Source organism: Papilio xuthus, unplaced genomic scaffold (assembly GCF_000836235.2).
Source record: "Papilio xuthus unplaced genomic scaffold, Pxut_1.1 DF827679.1, whole genome shotgun sequence".
Lineage (NCBI taxonomy): Eukaryota > Metazoa > Arthropoda > Insecta > Lepidoptera > Papilionidae > Papilio > Papilio xuthus.
Genome location: NW_013530970.1, coordinates 5,265,587 through 5,283,731, shown reverse-complemented (window position 1 = coordinate 5,283,731; position 18,145 = coordinate 5,265,587). Strand labels below are relative to the sequence as shown.

At 34.8% G+C, this 18,145-nt stretch overlaps 3 protein-coding genes across 5 annotated transcripts; 1 reads left to right on the top strand and 2 right to left on the bottom strand.

The window, feature by feature from the left end:
- Positions 1-458: 458 nt before the first annotated feature.
- Positions 459-6,266, bottom strand: LOC106117942 (mucin-5AC-like). Its single transcript, XM_013312467.1, has 8 exons — positions 6,180-6,266; positions 4,375-4,423; positions 3,752-3,908; positions 3,342-3,508; positions 3,136-3,237; positions 2,766-2,902; positions 2,350-2,464; positions 459-2,045 (listed from the first exon to the last, which is right to left on the bottom strand). The coding sequence occupies exons 1-8, from the start codon at positions 6,225-6,227 to the stop codon at positions 538-540; spliced, it is 2,283 nt and encodes a 760-aa protein (XP_013167921.1). The 5' UTR covers positions 6,228-6,266; the 3' UTR covers positions 459-537.
- Positions 6,267-9,949: 3,683 nt separating this feature from the next.
- LOC106117653 (luciferin 4-monooxygenase-like) lies at positions 9,950-15,931 on the top strand. Of its 2 annotated transcripts, XM_013312044.1 has the most exons (11): positions 9,953-10,136; positions 12,059-12,266; positions 12,522-12,714; positions 13,132-13,281; positions 13,541-13,688; positions 13,918-14,052; positions 14,266-14,397; positions 14,532-14,612; positions 14,689-14,835; positions 15,129-15,294; positions 15,756-15,931. In XM_013312044.1, the coding sequence occupies exons 1-11, from the start codon at positions 10,011-10,013 to the stop codon at positions 15,881-15,883; spliced, it is 1,614 nt and encodes a 537-aa protein (XP_013167498.1). In that variant the 5' UTR covers positions 9,953-10,010; the 3' UTR covers positions 15,884-15,931. The 2 variants fall into 2 exon arrangements, with proteins under 2 accessions (XP_013167499.1, XP_013167498.1); XM_013312045.1 differs by lacking the exon at positions 15,756-15,931 and having other exon boundaries at positions 9,950-10,136; positions 14,689-14,752; positions 15,129-15,288.
- A 723-nt stretch (positions 15,932-16,654) lies between these two features.
- LOC106117740 (glycine-rich cell wall structural protein) lies at positions 16,655-17,844 on the bottom strand. Of its 2 annotated transcripts, none has more exons than XM_013312153.1 (5): positions 17,805-17,841; positions 17,664-17,720; positions 17,541-17,580; positions 17,058-17,090; positions 16,655-16,805 (listed from the first exon to the last, which is right to left on the bottom strand). In XM_013312153.1, exons 1-5 carry the CDS (start codon positions 17,805-17,807, stop codon positions 16,708-16,710), a joined length of 231 nt encoding a protein of 76 aa, XP_013167607.1. In that variant the 5' UTR covers positions 17,808-17,841; the 3' UTR covers positions 16,655-16,707. The 2 variants fall into 2 exon arrangements, 1 of the variants encoding a protein (XP_013167607.1); XR_001227891.1 differs by having other exon boundaries at positions 16,656-16,805; positions 17,815-17,844.
- Between the last annotated feature and the right edge of the window lie 301 nt (positions 17,845-18,145).

The window sequence follows — 18,145 nt, the reverse complement described above, 5'->3', positions numbered from 1 at the left end:
GCGTAGAGAATCTATGACTAATGCCAACAGATTATAAAATTATGTTAATCATCATGTTTTTTTTTATTGCAGGTACACTGAACTCTATTAAGGATAGGCTATAAGCCGTACCATTTTGTGCCATTTTGATGCAAATTTTTAAGATTTGGAGGATGATCCAGAAGGAACGAACAATAGAGACAGAAATAGAATTAACTGTAAAGTTTTTCGTACAAAAGGTGACGATATTTTTAATACAGTTTATGTCTGTGGTAGTAACTTGGGCCATTTTTTTTTAATTCTGCGCCGATTAGGTCGTGGGCAACAAGCTAGTGTATTGTACATTATTATTTTATATACTCTTTGATTATTGTGTGTATTAATACAAGTGTCAGTGCAGTAGAAAGTACAGGGGTTAGATTGTGGATAATTAAACAAATATATAATAACATTAATATTTAATTTAAATAAGCACTATAAAATGAGTCGGTTGCGTTTCACACTTAATAAGGCAGCATTGTAAAAACATTTAGATTATCGTAGTAATGATAACAAAGATTAATTCGTGATCGTATGGTTGTGTTCGTGCTTGTGTGTGTACTTCTTTTTATTCTTCGACAGCTCGACCTTCACTTTGACCTTCACTTCCAACTTCTTGCGTAGCTCGTTTAGTTCAGGATCCTCGTCTAAATCCCAATCTTCATCTGACTCAGACGAGTCTGACTCGGGTTCTTCTGTTGTCGGTGGTGAAGGAGTTGTAACGTTTGTGGGAGGGTTTGTTGTAATTGTAGGCAAAGCAGTTGTTGTCGTGTTTGGCGCAATAGTAGTGATGTTAACAGGCGGAGTTGAAGTTGTAATATTCGTTGGAGCGGAAGTTGTTGTGTTGGGTGCTACTGTTGTAATCCCGGGATATTCGGTTGTTGTGGTAATTGTCGGTGGAGTGGTCGTGTTAGTTGGGAAGGGTGTAGTAGCGTTAGTTGTTGGAGCACTGGTGGTAGTGTTAGTTGGGAAGGGTGTTGTAGCATTAGTTGTTGGAGCACTGGTGGTAGTATTAGTTGGGTAAACAGTGGTAGTTGTCGGAGCAACAGTGGTAGTGTTTGTTGGAACAGGCGTAGTTGTAAGTATCGGAGCACTAGTGGTAGTGTTAGTTGGGAAGGGTGTAGTAGCATTAGTTGTTGGAGCACTGGTGGTAGTGTTAGTTGGGAAAACAGTGGTAGTTGTCGGAGCAACAGTAGTAGTGTTTGTTGGAACAGGCGTAGTGGTCGTTATCGGAGCACTAGTGGTAGTGTTAGCTGGGAAAGGTGTAGTAGCATTAGTTGTTGGAGCACTGGTGGTAGTGTTAGTTGGGAAAACAGTGGTAGTTGTCGGAGCAACAGTGGTAGTGTTTGTTGGAACAGGCGTAGTGGTCGTTATCGGAGCACTAGTGGTAGTGTTAGTTGGGAAGGGTGTAGTAGCATTAGTTGTTGGAGCACTGGTGGTAGTATTAGTTGGGAAAACAGTGGTAGTTGTCGGAGCAACAGTAGTAGTGTTTGTTGGAACAGGCGTGGTGGTCGTTATCGGAGCACTAGTGGTAGTATTAGTTGGGAAGGGTGTAGTAGCATTAGTTGTTGGAGCACTGGTGGTAGTGTTAGTTGGGAAAACAGTGGTAGTTGTCGGAGCAACAGTGGTTGTGTTTGTTGGAACCGGCGTAGTGGTCGTTATCGGAGCACTAGTGGTAGTATTAGTTGGAACGGGTGTTGTACTGGTAGTGGTTGGAGCATCAGTAACTGTTGTGTTAAAAGATTCGGTAGTAGTTGTGTTGGGAGCAACAGTTGTAGTAGTCGTTATGGGAGCATTGGTTGATGATACTGTAGTTGGAGCGTCAGTGACAGTAGCATTCGTTGTCTCCGTCGTTATAGTTGTTGGTGCTGAGGTAGTAGTAGTGGTTGGAGCGACAGTTGTTGTTGTAGTTGTCGGGGTTGGAGTTGTAGTTGTCGTGGTGGTTGTAGTGGTTTCCTCTACGACATCAAAGGTAATTCCAGTGATTTTTGTCAACCATTCGTGGTAGGCTCCAACACGCACGAAACCTGAATAAATTACAATGACATTAATTATTTATCAAAGACATTCTTACGTATTCCAAGATTCCTTACTAATTAAGAAATCCTGGTTAGATTGCAGGCTTGTTTTACTTCGCAAGAGATAGAACTAATCTCCAACCTTCGCTAATTAGAGAGGCATCTCAAGAAGAAGAATAATAAAATCAAAAAGATTTTCTTCTTCTTTTGCTTTACATTTATTTAGTACAATGGTGGTATACGTCTGGTTTTTGTGTTTATTAAGAGGTTCGTTGTTATATTAGTAGTTTTATAATATCGTAGATGTTTATACCTGCAGGCATACCACCTCCGCAAGGCCAGGGTCCTACACCGAGGAATGAGGTGATACCAACTAATACGGTGGCGTTATTTCTGCTCTCATAAACTAGAGGTGCGCCTTCGTCATCCTGTAGAAGAGAAAGGTGCTAATTATCATCATCATCATCATCATCACCACGAAGCAATAAAATGTGCAACGGTAGTTCTAGAAACTGTAATGTTTGTCGCAGGAAAAAGTTTCATGCATCCTAAACGAATTTTGATCCTGTCCCATCTCTACCTTCGTTTTTAGGGTTCCGTATCTCGAAAGGAAAAACGGAACCCTTATAGGATCACTTTGTTATAAAACACAACACTATAGAAGGAAGAAAAGTCGAAGTTTCAAGTTTGAATTTGAATAAGGGTGCTATAAAATAAAATTATACTCACAAGGCAATGAGAGCTCATGGTGACAGCGTCCTGGCTCGCACACAGCGTTGCATTGTTGACGAGAGTGCCGTATATCCGCTGGCATATGTCATTTGTGATGCCGTTTAGGTATAACCAATGCAATCTCTCAATTGGCCCTGGAGAACGAGAATATCGGATTAAGTATTATGGCATATTTCACTATTGGACGCAAATGATGCATCATTGAAACAGTGTATATGTTCATCAGTCCGACTCACAAGTCGGTTACTTCGAGCCCTTATATTGTTGTTTGCGGTGCGCAGTCATGTACTGTGATATCGCCACTTTACTTCTTTGGATTAAAGCGTTGAAACTAGTGAAATGAAAAAGAGCACTGAAGGTAACTTACCAGTAGGTACTCTCCTTCTGTAGCCGCTGACTTTTACCATAACATCGCTAAATTCCATGTTAGCGTCAGATGATGCCTGGATGGCAATCGCTTGCACGTTTTCTACACAGAAAGAGAAATAATTAACTTCTTCATGAGCTTAAATCAATAAAATAGGAGTAATTGTACCATCATATTTGTGTCACTCTCTAATCTCTCATACTTACTTGATAAAGCGACCTCAGGGCTAAGTCTCAATAGTGCGAGGTTGTTGGGCTGCGCGGTGGGGAACATCGTATTGTACAATTCGTGGATGTGGAACTCCCGTGTTTCCGCGACATATTCGCCGGTGCTTCCTATGATGCCGCCGATGCGAACTGTGGCGCTCACAGCACTGGTAAGGCAAGCAGTAAAAATTGTAAGTATAATCTAATTACTAACTAACTAAGAATGATAAATCACAACCTATTAGGCAGGATGTAAGTCAAAAAAGATCTTTTACTATCTACGTATGCAGTCAGTTTAAAAGGAGAGTATTTTCTTGAATGTCATTATGTTTAGCCAATAACTTAAAAGAAGCAATAACAAGGACCAACAGTTCACAGTAATGTAATTTAAAACTTAACAAGATGCATACTCAGCAACACAATGCGCGGCAGTGAGCACCCAGCTGCGATCGATGAGGGCGCCACTGCAGAGTCTCGGCCAGCCGTACCGCGTGATAATGCGTAGCGTCACATGGTGCGGGAACTGGCCCGGCTGTGCAAGCCACTGCGATTCCCAACGAGGATCGACTAATGAACAAACACAAAACTAAAACTCAATTCCTTGCCCTTTCTCTTCCGAAATCCTTTTTCCATCTTATTGTTATTTGTTGAAAGAGATGAGTGGTAGTAAATATTAATAATTCTTACAGAAGATTAACAGTAATATTTCAATCATGAAAATGGACTTGGAAGATATATCTTGTAAGATGTGGCGCAAAAGCCTGGGAGCTAAATCTCGAACTGGGATTGGCTCCCGCGTTTTCTCACGACATAGAGAGGGCGCGAACACGACACGTCGAATATAAAATACTGAGAGTGAATTAATTGTAATACCGTGCCCCTTTAATTTAATATATTTCGTGCGTTTTATTATTGTTGCTTCACGTTATTGACATTTACGTTCATGGGTATATCTTAAACCTAACTAAGAAAACCCATAAAGATATAATATTTTGTCGCTTTCATATGAATAAAATAAAAATATGAGTCTTACTTTCATTTATCACTTCTTGACCATAGTCTGGAATATATTTTGCACCAATCTAGAAAAAAGAATACAAACACTATAATTCACTTCATTACTACTTTATCCATTTTACGGAGAGGGACGCATGTCATTACGTCACGGTAAGTATTAATTATTAATCATATTAAAAACTTTTTACTGTTAAACCGTTCGGATCTGCTATAATAGAGAAATAATTGTATATTTCAAAAACATGCCAAAATATATGGCATAGATTTAGAACATAGTCTGGAAGAACACATAAGCTACTTATTTTAGACACTATTAGAATCATGTGGCGCTAATGATGTGCTTTTGTTACAAAGTCAAGTGTCAGAATGAATAGTGAGGGGACACAAAAGTCGACATTTTCGGCTCATTTTCGGATTTTCTTTCTAACACTAATTAGTTTTTTTTTTTAATTCCGAGCGAACGAAGACGCGGGCTATATCTTGTAAAAATATAACATAAACATTAAATGAATATAACATGAATTATGGGAACCTTTGCAAAACGGATAACATTTTCCTGTAAGAAGTTCTTTTGTTTGATCAAATTTTACGTACTTAATCGTATTTCCGACGACTTTTAAGCAGGATTAATATTATCATATTATCTTTGGGTAAAGACCAAAAGAGAATAATAATGGAAAGTCCTGAAAATATTCATTAAATCAATCTAAATCAGCTTTAGATTGGATAAAAAGATAATCAACCATTTATAATTTTACAAACTATCAGTTTAGATAATTCATGAATTAGTAATTACGTAAGTTTATAAATCTTTTTTATTAGATATACTAGCTGTCGTCCGCGACTACGTCCGCGCGGAATTAAAAAAACTTAAATAACAGCCATAATAAATAAGTCAATTTATTATACATCCTTATTTCTATAATTACATATAGTCTTAACTCTATGATATAAATTAAAATATAAAAAAAACGAATAATTCACTAAAATATGTTATTAAAAGGAGTCCCTTTAGGCAAGGTCCCGAAGATACTGGCAGCGTTCCCCCTCTGACATAACATCCTATATGTTCTTCCAGACTACGTTCTATATGTAAGCCAAATTTCAATGAGATCCATTGGAGATACCCTTTAACAAACATCCATCCATCCATAATCCAAACATTGGCATTTATAATAATACTAAAATTAAGGTAAGTTAACTTATTTTACAATATAACTTAACTTTATCTCACAATCTTTACCTTTAAAAGTTAAAAAATCGAATATCGTAATGGCGGCCATGTTTGAAATTTTACTTATTTCGATTTTGATCGAAACAAAGGATCTCATGAAAACTTATATTCACAACGGACAATTAAAACAACTTTTATTTAAAATTTAACAATAGTTGTTGTTATAGCGAAAAATAGCAAATGGGCATTTAAAAATGATAACTTTATGTGAGGTGCATTAGAGAAAGTCAGACCTTTAATCGCTGACAAAAAGAAACGAGTTAGAAGGAGCAAGATGGGATGACAATGCATTATTTAGGTCCCTATTGCCGAAAATCTAATACAAAAAATATTGCCAATCCTTGAATTATCTTTGAAAAAACAAAAATAAATCTATGTTTCAAAACAACGATTTCCGCTGTTGAATTTTACGGTAAGATCAGAACGCAAAATATATACTCGTTCATTAATGCTTCGGATATTTTGGTACCTATGAACTTTCCATTAAAACGCGTTTTTAAGTTCGGTAAAAAAAACTCCCGTGAAAATGTAGTCAAATTAAAAAAAAATTAATTAAAGAAACAAATTAACGCGTTAAAAAAACTTACCAAATTAGTTGCTAAAACTATAAGGATAATATGCGTTATTTGCAACATCTTTCCGTCCACTGGATTAAAACATTTAATTGTGACTTATAAGTAAAAGTTTTATCATATCAGCCAAGCAATCGGCATTTTAAATAGAAATAAAAGTAAATCATAATGATTAATACATTCTGATATAATCTGTAATAACTGGCAATCGATAAATATGACAATTGCCTGTATCAATATACTTCCTGACTTCAAACGTTAGGGATTTTGATAAATTAGCAGTAGCAAATAAGTATAAATAAATAGTATTAAAAAAGAAGGAGGCTATCAATTCGTCTGTATGTTTTTATGTGTATTACCGCGTAACTAAGCTCCTGGTTCTACGTTTTTGTTTTTTTTGATCGAAAGGCTTTTTTTAATCATTCATCGTCAGCTCATAAATCTAAGTGGTAGGTCCGAAAGATTTAGACTTAGAGAGAGGCTTAGGTGTGTGACATATCATAAGAATGTAGCCTGTCTTTTCTCTGGGTCTAATCTATCTGTGTACCAAATTTTATTTAAATCCGTTCAATAGTTTAGGTATGTAAATAGTCAGACAGAGTTACTTTCGCCTTAACATATTAGTAGGGAAGTAAGGATTACCTAGTTATTAATATTAGATAATGTTTATAAAACTCTACTATTTATGAGATAAGATATATAAAACAAGACAGCAAAAAGGATTAATTTAGTAAGCAGAACTTTTTTGTTTCTGTTAAATGGCGAGTATTTTTTTTTAATTTAAAAACGGTGGCTTTCCATAGCTAAAACATTTTATTTTTTCAAAGAGAAAAAAAATAAATGGCGAAATGTTTTTGGATCTGTGTAAAAGTGGAAACTGACATAAAGATTCACCCAATTCATTTGTCATTTTTTCGGAAAACTTTCGTCATATCAGTAATTAATCATTTAAGGAAAATAAACGTGTAGGCACTTAATGAAACTTAAAAATAAATAATTCCCAGAAAACATATTGTAAAGATTAGGTGTAATCTAACTGCAATATTGTCATTTTAATATTGTTTTGACAATTTCCATTTCATTTTATTGCGTACAATTTAGTCTTCGTCAAAACAAGTCTTAGCCGACGTATGATTTCTTGTGTGCCAATACCAATTATGAAACAAAAATTAACGGTCAAAATCGATATTCGATCTCGAATCGAATCAAGAAACATCTATTGTTGAGTTTTAGAGTTTAGTGGGCGAATAATTTTCGCACTCCGTTTCTTACAAAAGTAATCAAATCATCATCTCAAGAATCGATTCGAAAATTTTATGTATATTTCAAACATCGGCCTGACTATTTGATTACATTTAAAAGAAATTTATTTGTAAGTAAAAGTAAAAAGTTATAGATAACCTTAGCATGCTCCGATATCGTTAATCAGAATTGGTTTATGTAAACAACATTAAGGTTGAAAACAACATTTTATTACTATTTGTTTCTGCTATCGAATAATACCTTCCAAGTAGGGTTGGCGACAGGCAAGCGGTCGGCCGTAAAACATTAACGCAAAAGGTTTTAATGCATTTTTCATAAACCTATAGGAGAATTAGGTTAACTTATAGGAGAAACCTTCTTCTTCTTCCTGAGGGGTTAGAGAAAGTGCATTCCACAGCAAACTTCAAAAATGTATAGAACTGATAATAGTTTTCGATAAGACACGCGATTGTCGCTCGTCAATTTCATACATTTTGATATTCGTTTCGAATGCACCTTATCTAACCAATCTGACCTTATTATGTGGGGTCGTCTCAGAAGGTTTTTATAAATCTTAACGCTTAAGGAAGAACAAAAAGGTTTCTCCTATCAAAACTTTTTAATAAATAATACTGTCACTTTTATTGTCTTTGAAAAAAATAAAAATAGAACCTATAGATTTGTTTCGGCAGTGGAATGTCACAGAGCATCCGGTGGCGGGCTATTCCCAATAAAGCATTATGACAACGCGTATAATAGAATATATCCATTATCAGAGATAGTGATTATAATGAAATAACAATTAACTTCCTTAGGAACAATTTACTGATAACAAACTTATTTGATACAAATCTGAGGGATTTCCGAAATGTGTGAAAAATGGTTTCCCCCAATATTTCAAGTTTCATAACAATATTTTTTTGTAGCAGATTTTTTTGTAAATTTACTAATATTTCTTTTACCATTCCAAATAAGATCTAGGGTTGTGCTAGGATATGGTTTACGACAATAGTCGAATGGCGGGATTCGAACCCCCGACCTCGTTATCGGAATTCCGTACCATTAACCATTAGGCTATTGACGCTTTATGAAGTTCAAGAAGATATTCAAGTATAAATTTACTAAAGGCGAGTGCCAGGAGCTAAACATTTCTTTTTGAAATCTAAAGAATTATGCCAGCTACCAAGGTTTAATCTCTATATAAGTTTAGACATTCATCATCAGCTATACGTCCCCATTATGGAGCTCGGAGCCTACCCTAAGTTAAGGGTGATTAGGCCATTGTCAACCACACTGGCCAAGTGCGGGTTGGTGGACTTCACACATATCTTTGAATTTCTTCTCCGATATGTGCAGGTTGCATTACGAGGTTTTCCTTCACAGTAAGCACGTCGGATAAATGTATGTAAATCAGAAATCGAAAAGCACATTGGTACATGGCGGGATTCGAACCCAGGACTTGCAGATTGTAAGTCAAGTGCTTGACCCCTGAGCCCAATTTGACGTGCTTTCGTTACAAAGTCGTCGACGTAAGGCTAGTGTTGCGTCAATACACTGGCATATTTTCGGATTTTCTACCTAACAAATTTCATTTTTAAGAAGTTTCACAACAATATTCAAGAACAAATTTGCGTAGAGAGAGCAGAGGTCTGGGAGATAAAATTTTCTATTTAAAAACCTACATAATTATATCACCTAGCAAGCCTTTATATTTATCGAAGAATCTAAATTTCATCGACATAATAAGTTTTATCTGATGTAAAAACGGCTAGTTAAATTAATTGAACTAGAAACTCCTGTGTGCAGAGTACGCTGATAATATTTGATAAATCATTGTTTACATTTTAACACTAGCCGTGGGTTTCTCACACCAAAATCCCCGATTCAAACATATCGTTATCTCTGTTTTGTCAAAGATAATGACAAGGATAACGATATACAGCGATTTTGGTCTTAGAAACGAACGGTAGGGACGTGGAAATTTTTTGTCGTCATTTGTTTGCTCATCTACAACAATAGAACTAAAATAATTCGAACTTTATTGCAGTGGCACTTCTTGTTTAAAGAGATAGAAAAAAACGAATTAAAAAAAAAAACACTTTCAAAATAATGCACTAAAAGGTAACTAATCAATATCATGAATACACTCGAAACTAAGAAAGTTCTCTTTTTTAATATGACTTCTTTCTTTTAAGTTCGTTCGAGAAAAAAAAGAAAAATCTTGAAATCGGTTAAAAACGTCCACGAAATTGAACGGCAAACGTAGATGCTTAATTTCCTTTAGTTATTAGTTATCTATAATTGTCTTAAAGTTTCTTTCTCTCTTATCTACACACAAGATAATAATTATATGTTTATATGTATCACTGCGAGCTTTATCACAATGCACTAAATTGCATTGTCTTTATATCAGTCATCGTACGTAACATTGCCCTTTCGAAACTACAGACATGCCAAGACGTATGAATAATGAAACATACAAAATATATGTCGTCTCAATTATTTTCATAATAGTAGAGAGAGATGACAATATGTGACCTAGGGATATGTTTGCTCTGTGATCAGTGTGAATCAGTCTATCGCTGCTGTTGTGTCGTATCTTGTATGGTAATATTCCCGCGCTTTATTGAAATGACAACTGATCAATTGTCAGCGATGATGACAGATTATCCTCATCTTGGACATGTCTTCTATCATTCGATGAAAAATAATCCAAATAGTATTTGCCAGGTACGATATTTCTTTTTTTTATAATTACTTAGTTTTTTTTTAATTCAAAGTTCGTAACGACGAATAAGGGAGTTTTCTGGATTTTTTTTTTGATAAAATTCGTTTTTGAAAATTAAAAAAGATGGAAATCAATAAAGGTTAATTTTAATTAAGTCTAGTTTAATTTACGACCCTATTATATCAATTTCATTATTAATATAATTGAATGTTTAATTTTAAAATTTATTAAAATTCACGAATAAACTTAGCAAAATACATATTAAGGTTTGCATATAGTAAATAATTTTAGAGTAAGTATACCCTCAGGCGTTAAGTAAGCGACCCTTAGGAATGAGGAAGCGATGCATTGAGAAAGAGAGAGGTACATATTGTTCGTACTCATTCTAATTTTTTTCTAGGAAGTAGTTTGAAATAGTAAAGCAATTATTGTATCCTTACCAGATTTTTTATATTACCATTAGATGTAAAATTTTATCATAACTTATTGCGCCAAAGTTTAACTATTATAAACAAAAGATAACGATAGTAATAAAAACATTTTTTAAAACACAAACATGCAGACGAATAAGAACCTCTTCCTTTTTTAAGTTGAAACAAATTAAGTAAGTTGGTACAGTCGCCGACGTTCGCAGTGATTCACTATTCTCTGATTTTTTTTTAATTTTATACACCTTGAAATATTAGGTTGTTACTAGCGTAATTTATACTGTTAAATATTTGGAAGTATAGTACACGTCATACTGATAGGAAACATCTCTAACGAAGGTACATAGTTGATAAAAAGAGACAAAGAGATAGTTTCTTGCGTAAATTATAAACACATATTAATTCTTTAATAAATATGTAATAAAACACGTAAAACTAAGTTTGAAGCTGTTCAAATCTATAGCGGAAGAACCTTGAATTTTTTTATAATCATTACAAATGGCATGTAGTTTTGTTATTAAGCACTGACTCTTAGAATCGTCTATATTGAGGCATAATTATGCATCCTTATTATTAATTATGGATCGAGTATATTGCAACGTTCTGCGCAAAATGTATCCGACATTCTTACGGTGAAGGAAAACATTGTGATGCTAATATATATCGGCGAAGAAATTTAAAGATATATGTAAAGTCAATCAAGTCACACTGGGCCAGGGTGAGTGACTAAGGCCTAGTCACCCCCAGTTTGGAGAAGGCCCTAAATAGAGGTGTATTGAATTGCTGGTGATGCTGATGAGTAAATTGCGGGAAGGTTAAATTTGAATGAGATGGATGGAAAGGTGACATGATTAAGGACACAGATGATGATAATCTGTGCAGTAAAAGATAAAAGGATTAAAATGAAAGGTTCTTGCGTAGGAGAAAAGTTCTCCATCCGTGGGCCTGTATGGCGAACAGTCATTAAGTTTGAATATTATAATACAGAGGTTTGGAAGTGACTTGTATATTTTTTTCTAAGAAGCTGTTAATGTTTGTACAAATATAAACATTGTACTTTGCAATCTCGTTATGTCCTCAAAAATTGCAAGTTCATTCAATATAAAAGGCGTTAATATAGTTCATCTTGTTAAATTGCGGTTCGTTTATTTTTTATCGTAAAAAATAATACGATTTTACCGGTTTCTAATGCCGGAACATTCGTATAAAATATAAACGTCTTTCTCATATTTTTTTTTGAAAAAATGAAAACACTAATAATCCATTTGTCAAGTTTTTTGTCCGATGGATTAGATTTTGAACTCAAGCACACACAATCATTTGACGAAACGCAAAATTGTCTGCATTTAACATCTGTCTTCTGTTTGGTCGTGGTATTGTACCGAGTGAGCCGGCCCATCCGTGCAACAAATGTTTTCCACCACAAGTAAATACTGCGGAATCTATAATTGTTTTACATATACGTAAATTACATAATAAATATTTTATTATTGTAGATAGACGCAGCAACTGGTGTAGAAGAAACACGTGAGTCAGTATTGCGACGGTCAGTGCGGTTAGCGAGGGCACTACGGCGTGAGGGGCTGCGGCCTGGACACGTTGCGGCTGTCGGTGGACACAATCATATAGACCTACATATACCGTTCTATGCTGCCTTGATGAACGGACATCCGATCGTAGGAGTCGATCCCTTGTTTAAGCTTGGTTAGTTTCCAGAAGTGTACGTGGATTTTCCACTGTCAAATAACTTATTAAAAGATAAGCTCATTCTTTTTGAAGTCAGCTAAAAACAACTGACTGACGTAAACTAGAAGTAAAATGGGGAGAATAATCTCTGTTCCATTTAAAGACTAGCTTTTTGCTTGGTCATTTTTGTTCGGATTAATTTCCTTCACAGAAACAAAGAGTCTATAAAGCGTCATAAAAGTAAATATGTAAAAGTTATTGTCTCTCTTCCAGATGAAATAAAATCATTGTTTAAAATAACACAACCTCGAATAGTGTTTTGTCAACGCGATGCGTTTGATCATTATAAGAAGGCGGCTGATGATTTAGCTCTCAATTTGAAGATATTAACTTTCGAAGACGGTGAACATTCATTGAAACATTTCTTAGAGATAAATGAAGATGAAGAGCCGGAGAGTGAATTCAAGTAAGTCAGCTGCTGAAACTTATGTATCATCATCATCATCATCATAATACTCAGCCTAAACTTGTCCACTGCTGGACGTAGGCCTCCCCCATCGATTGCCACAATGCCCGGTCCTGTGCCGCCCGCATCTTATGTATACATATTATGTATTTTAAATCATGTCTCTTAGAAAAAACAAAATGACATTTTATATATTCTTTCATTTTTCTGTTTAGGTCATCGTTTAATTGGACATATTATGTTAATATCGTTTCGAGTTAATTTTAACTTTATGATATTAAGTTATAAGAAATAATTTAGGTGCTGACATTAATTAGATGCCTAACGTTGAATTCTATCAAACTTAAGGATCTTTCCAACAATCGATACTTAACATAGATTAGATCGCTTCAATAACATAGATTATTTCAACAACAGAGTGGCAGATTTCGATCTGGAGAAGACATACGTGTTCCTAACGAGCACGAGCGGTACGACGGGTACGTTGAAGGTCGCCGCGTTCAGACACCGTGTCGTCATGGAAAAATTCATATCATTCTCTGCATTTGTTAGAGGTCCTAAAGTACAGTAAGTCAAGCAACATACTTTAAAAGTCGCGCCGGTGGAAATAGCACTTTCGACTCTATACAACCGGCTAACCTCTTAGGGCTTAGTTTGGTTCTGTTTAACTGTAAATTTTATGCTGGTGCTGGATTTTTAAATGAAGTTAAAAATAAAGCCAATGAATTTGCTAAAACCTGAAACCTCATGATGGTAGAACTAATATAAATACATTTGCTTATGGTTATAAACTAATAGCAAGGTGTAATTCTAGATTATTCCACAGGCAAATGGTAGGTCTGAACCTATCGCCGGTGCAGTGGATATCGGGCATCTTCAACGCTATTACGATGCCCATCATGAAACAGACCAAACTGCAGACCTCTAGGCCAGCTGATATTGACCATATTATTGATATTATTAATAAATATAAGGTAAATATTATTCATAGCAACACATATAACTTCAAAATTTGGCTCACTGGACGGGTGGAGGAAAGTCTGCACAAGGGTGTTACATGTCTCCTCCTTCTTTTATGTCCCTTCTTTATCTAAAATGTTGCGCTCATGATTAAGGATGGTAACGGTTGGTAATGGTATCATCATTTCTAATTTACTAAATCTTATAAAAAGTATCGTTTTATATATTTTTTTCGTTTTCCAGCCTAACACGATGTTGGCGGGTCCATCACTGATTACGTCGCTCACGAGACGTAAACATGACGTAGATCTGAACTGCTTCAACAGTATCATTATAACAGGAGAGAAGATAAACCCTGAAGTATCGGATGAACTGAGGGTATAGCTTAAGTGAATTTATGGTTTTTACGCGCGAGTTATTTAAGTCCAGTTAACGGCGCAATTGGTTTCTTTTTTTTTATTTGAAGGCAAAAGTCAAACTGGCTATTGTCTCACAAAATTGATTCCGTTTTGCGATACAACGTTTAATATAACAAATATTACGATTTAAAATTAATTAATGCATAAATAGGTATGTCACGAATTTTTTTAGGCTTATCTTCAGAAAAACACAATTGTAATGGAGGCGTACGGTATGACGGAGACTCTTGGAGCAGTGCTGTTGCCGAATATTTCCGGACCAAAGGGAAGTTGCGGCAGACCAATGGCTGATTATACTATGAAGGTAGGTACTTAATTAAGTTCGATAATTATGTTACTCGGGAATAAAAGAACTTTCGATTGATGTTTTTGTTGTACTTATTTATGGTTAACTTATTATTTTTTATAACTATACGTATCTTTTAATTTCATTTTTAGTTAGTTAATCCTGACACTGGATTGGAAATAAAAGAATCATTTGTTCCCGGAGAATTATGGGTTAAAGGACTTTGTTTTACTGTAAGTACAGCTGCAAAATGATAACAATTATTAATATTAAATTATACGTTTATTAAAATATTTGTTTTTTTTCAAGGAATACCTTAAGAATCCCGAAGAGACAAGGAAAGCGTTTTCAGACGACGGCTTCTTAAAGACAGGTGATCTCATGTACAGAGATGACGATGACAATTTATATTTCGTTGAAAGAATTAAAATGCTCATCAAATGCCGGAATGCACATGTATGTTTTATTCGACAATATAATATTGTAAGATTAATAAGACCAAAACCAAAAGTTCATTTGGCGCGAATGGCGCGGTTTCATTACAAAGTTAAGTGTCAGAATATTAGTGAGGGGACATACACGTCAAGTAAGGCTAGTGTTGCGCCACACCGGCATAGTGTCGGACTTGCTTCCAAACAGTTGTGATTTTCTGAAACTGGAATACCGCGAACGGAAGCGACTGTACATTCTGTACTAGGACTAAACAAATTTGATACTTTTCCTGATAGTAACGAGATTATTTATTACAGATAGTACCAACAGAGTTAGAGGAGCTGATCATGCAACATCCCGGTGTACACCACGTGTGTGTGACTGCAGTCCCACACGCTGAGGACGGGCAGCGGCCGGCCGCGTTTGTTGTACGAGCACCATACTCCAACGTCACCGCAAAAGATATAAAGGATTTAGTTGCCAGTAAGTGTATTTTATTTGCAAAGAGGTTCATACGAATAAAAAAACATATCTTGATGACCCTCGAAACCTTTTTCGAATTATGAATGTATTAAAACATTATTTACCTAAGAAAATTTTTGACAGTATTGTTATGAAGCATTTATTTACGACTAGTTGTCGCCTGCGACTCCGTCCGAGCGGAATTAAAAAAAAACTTAATTAGTGTGTGTGTCTGTGTGTACTATGTGTACGGTTATGTTCTACGTCTATGCCAATTTCAGCTAGATCCATGCAGACGTTCTGACGAAACCTTTAAACAAACATCCATCCATCTCAACATTCGAATTTATAATATTAATAAAATGAAGGGTTTATTACGCTCCATGAATGTCTAGTGTAGCTAATAAAATTAATAGAAAGAATCCATTAAAGACAAACATCTTACTTCATACAATTATATTATTTTTCTTTTTACTTTTTAGGTAAACTGGCAAAACACAAAGAATTGACAGGAGGTGTGGCGTTTGTTGACAGTCTGCCGATGACGTCAACAGGGAAGTTAGCGCGCGGAAATATGAAACATTTGATTTTGAATGTTGTTAGAGAATAGAGCATAGAGAATGTTTTTTTTTTACGTTTTTGACAATTTTATACAATTATTCGAATACAATATTAGTTGTTATTTCCATGTTTTTTTTTTTATTATTTAAGTTTTCTTATTATATGGTGACCAGTATTTCTATAATTTAAGTGGTTTTGTTTAAATAATTATAATAACAGTGTAGATAACTTAGTTTTATAATTACCATTTGAAGATAATACTAATTACTAGTATCTAACTCGCTTGTATAGTTTTGTTTAGTTATTTACTTACTGTAATTACTTCAACTGTATTGTTAGAAACATTTTGAAATTTAACGTACAAAATAAAATTAGTTATTCGTAAATTCCATTGGTTTGACTCATTTACTTTATCTTTCTATATTTAAGCATTTTCCCATTAAGTATATTAGGAACAATTAAATCAATAACTATTCAATTACTATCAACTTGAAGTAATACAACCCTTCTGCATTGTTATTCTCTAAAATTGAAGATCTGTGAAGCAGATCAGTGACAAATTGAGCCGATCAATGATGCGGATCATTGATCGGCTCAATTTGTACCTACAAAGTAATAATTTGAGTTTCGAACTGCGAACTTTCTGTTACCAGGTAAGTCTCGTTTCGTATGCTCACGTAGTATGATTGCGATGGGCTATTATCTGTCTATTTAGATGTTGAATGACTAATGTCAAGGTGATTCTTAGGATGTGCGTGTTTAATTCAATAATTAATAGCTAGTGTTATATTTTTTACTACATTTATTCTACACTATTAACAAAAATGTATCATAAATATGGGTATACAGTGATATTGCATGGAATCCTATAACTTATTTGCCTTGACCACTGCCTTGGCCGCCGCCCTGTGCTCCGCCCTGGGCACCGCCCTTAGCGCCAGCTCCGGCGTGCATGCCGATGTCGAAACCACCTAGTAGCACATTTTGATTTACTATACACATATGAAAAGTAGCTGTCGCTCAAGATTTCGTAGGTGTGGAATTAAAAACATTGAGTTATTCGCCTATTATAGTATTATTGAACTATTCGAATGTATTCTCCTTCTCTTCCATATGTTATGTTGGGTTTGGAGTTACGTCATAACAAACATCTATCTATTCCCACTTTCGCATTTATAATATTAGTAAGATAAAAAGTAAAATTAATTCTATAAGTTTCTCACCACCGAAACCTCCACCACCCCCGATGCTGCCACCTGCGGATAAATTATTATTGTATATAGTCGCGTATGAACCAGCTATCTACAGCTATGTAAATGTTCAGATTACATAGACTTGAACCGCTGAGCTACGGCTCAACGCTCAATATTGTTTTCATCCCTCACATTCTCTTTGACATAACATAGACAACATTAATATTACGTTGCCAAACAAGGGCATTCGAAACCAACAGTTACTTTCTTGTCATAAAAATATTAGCCATTTACTTGTACTATTCCAACTGAGCTCTAGGCTTGTGCTAGGATATGGTTTAAGACAATAGTTGAATGGTAGGGATTCGAACTCTCGAAAATCAGAAATCCGTACCCGTTAACCATTAGGCTATTGGTGATTCGTTATTCATATACTATGTATTACCTATATATTCTTTTATTTGTATTTGAATATAAAATCTCTTCGTTTGATGCATGTTACTATATACTTACTTTCTTGCCCACCAGCGCCACCTCCAGCTTGCTGTAATGACTAAAACACAGTAATTTGATTTATTATTTTGGAAGCTCAACATATCATTAAGTAGTCGTTACCCACTAAAAGGATACACTCACCTCACCAATAAGCATTACGACTAATGCGAAAATGAAAGTTTTTTTGAACATATTTGCCTGTAACAGATTATCAACATTTGATTTGTTATTTAATTAAAAATCAGTGTCGCTGTGAATAATATATTACCACCCCTAATGAACCATTACTTACTGCACAAAACCGACGAGTTAGACTACCAAGAAAAGCTGTTTAATAAAATTCTATGCAACTTAATCTTATTTATATAAAATGCTATTTTGATGTTGCATGTTATTTTTATCTGTAAATAATGATAATGTGCGAATAATCACCCGAGACTAATCTAAACACTGTCATTACTAATAACTACTGCATCCTGTTCTTTTTAAACTCAGTCATTTATATAGTTATTTTCATTTTAACATTTATTGTGATAGCAATCTAAATTATCTTTCATCAACAACTATTTCGCAAAGACTTATTTAACAACGTTTTTTTAAACCAAATAGAACTCCTCGGAATT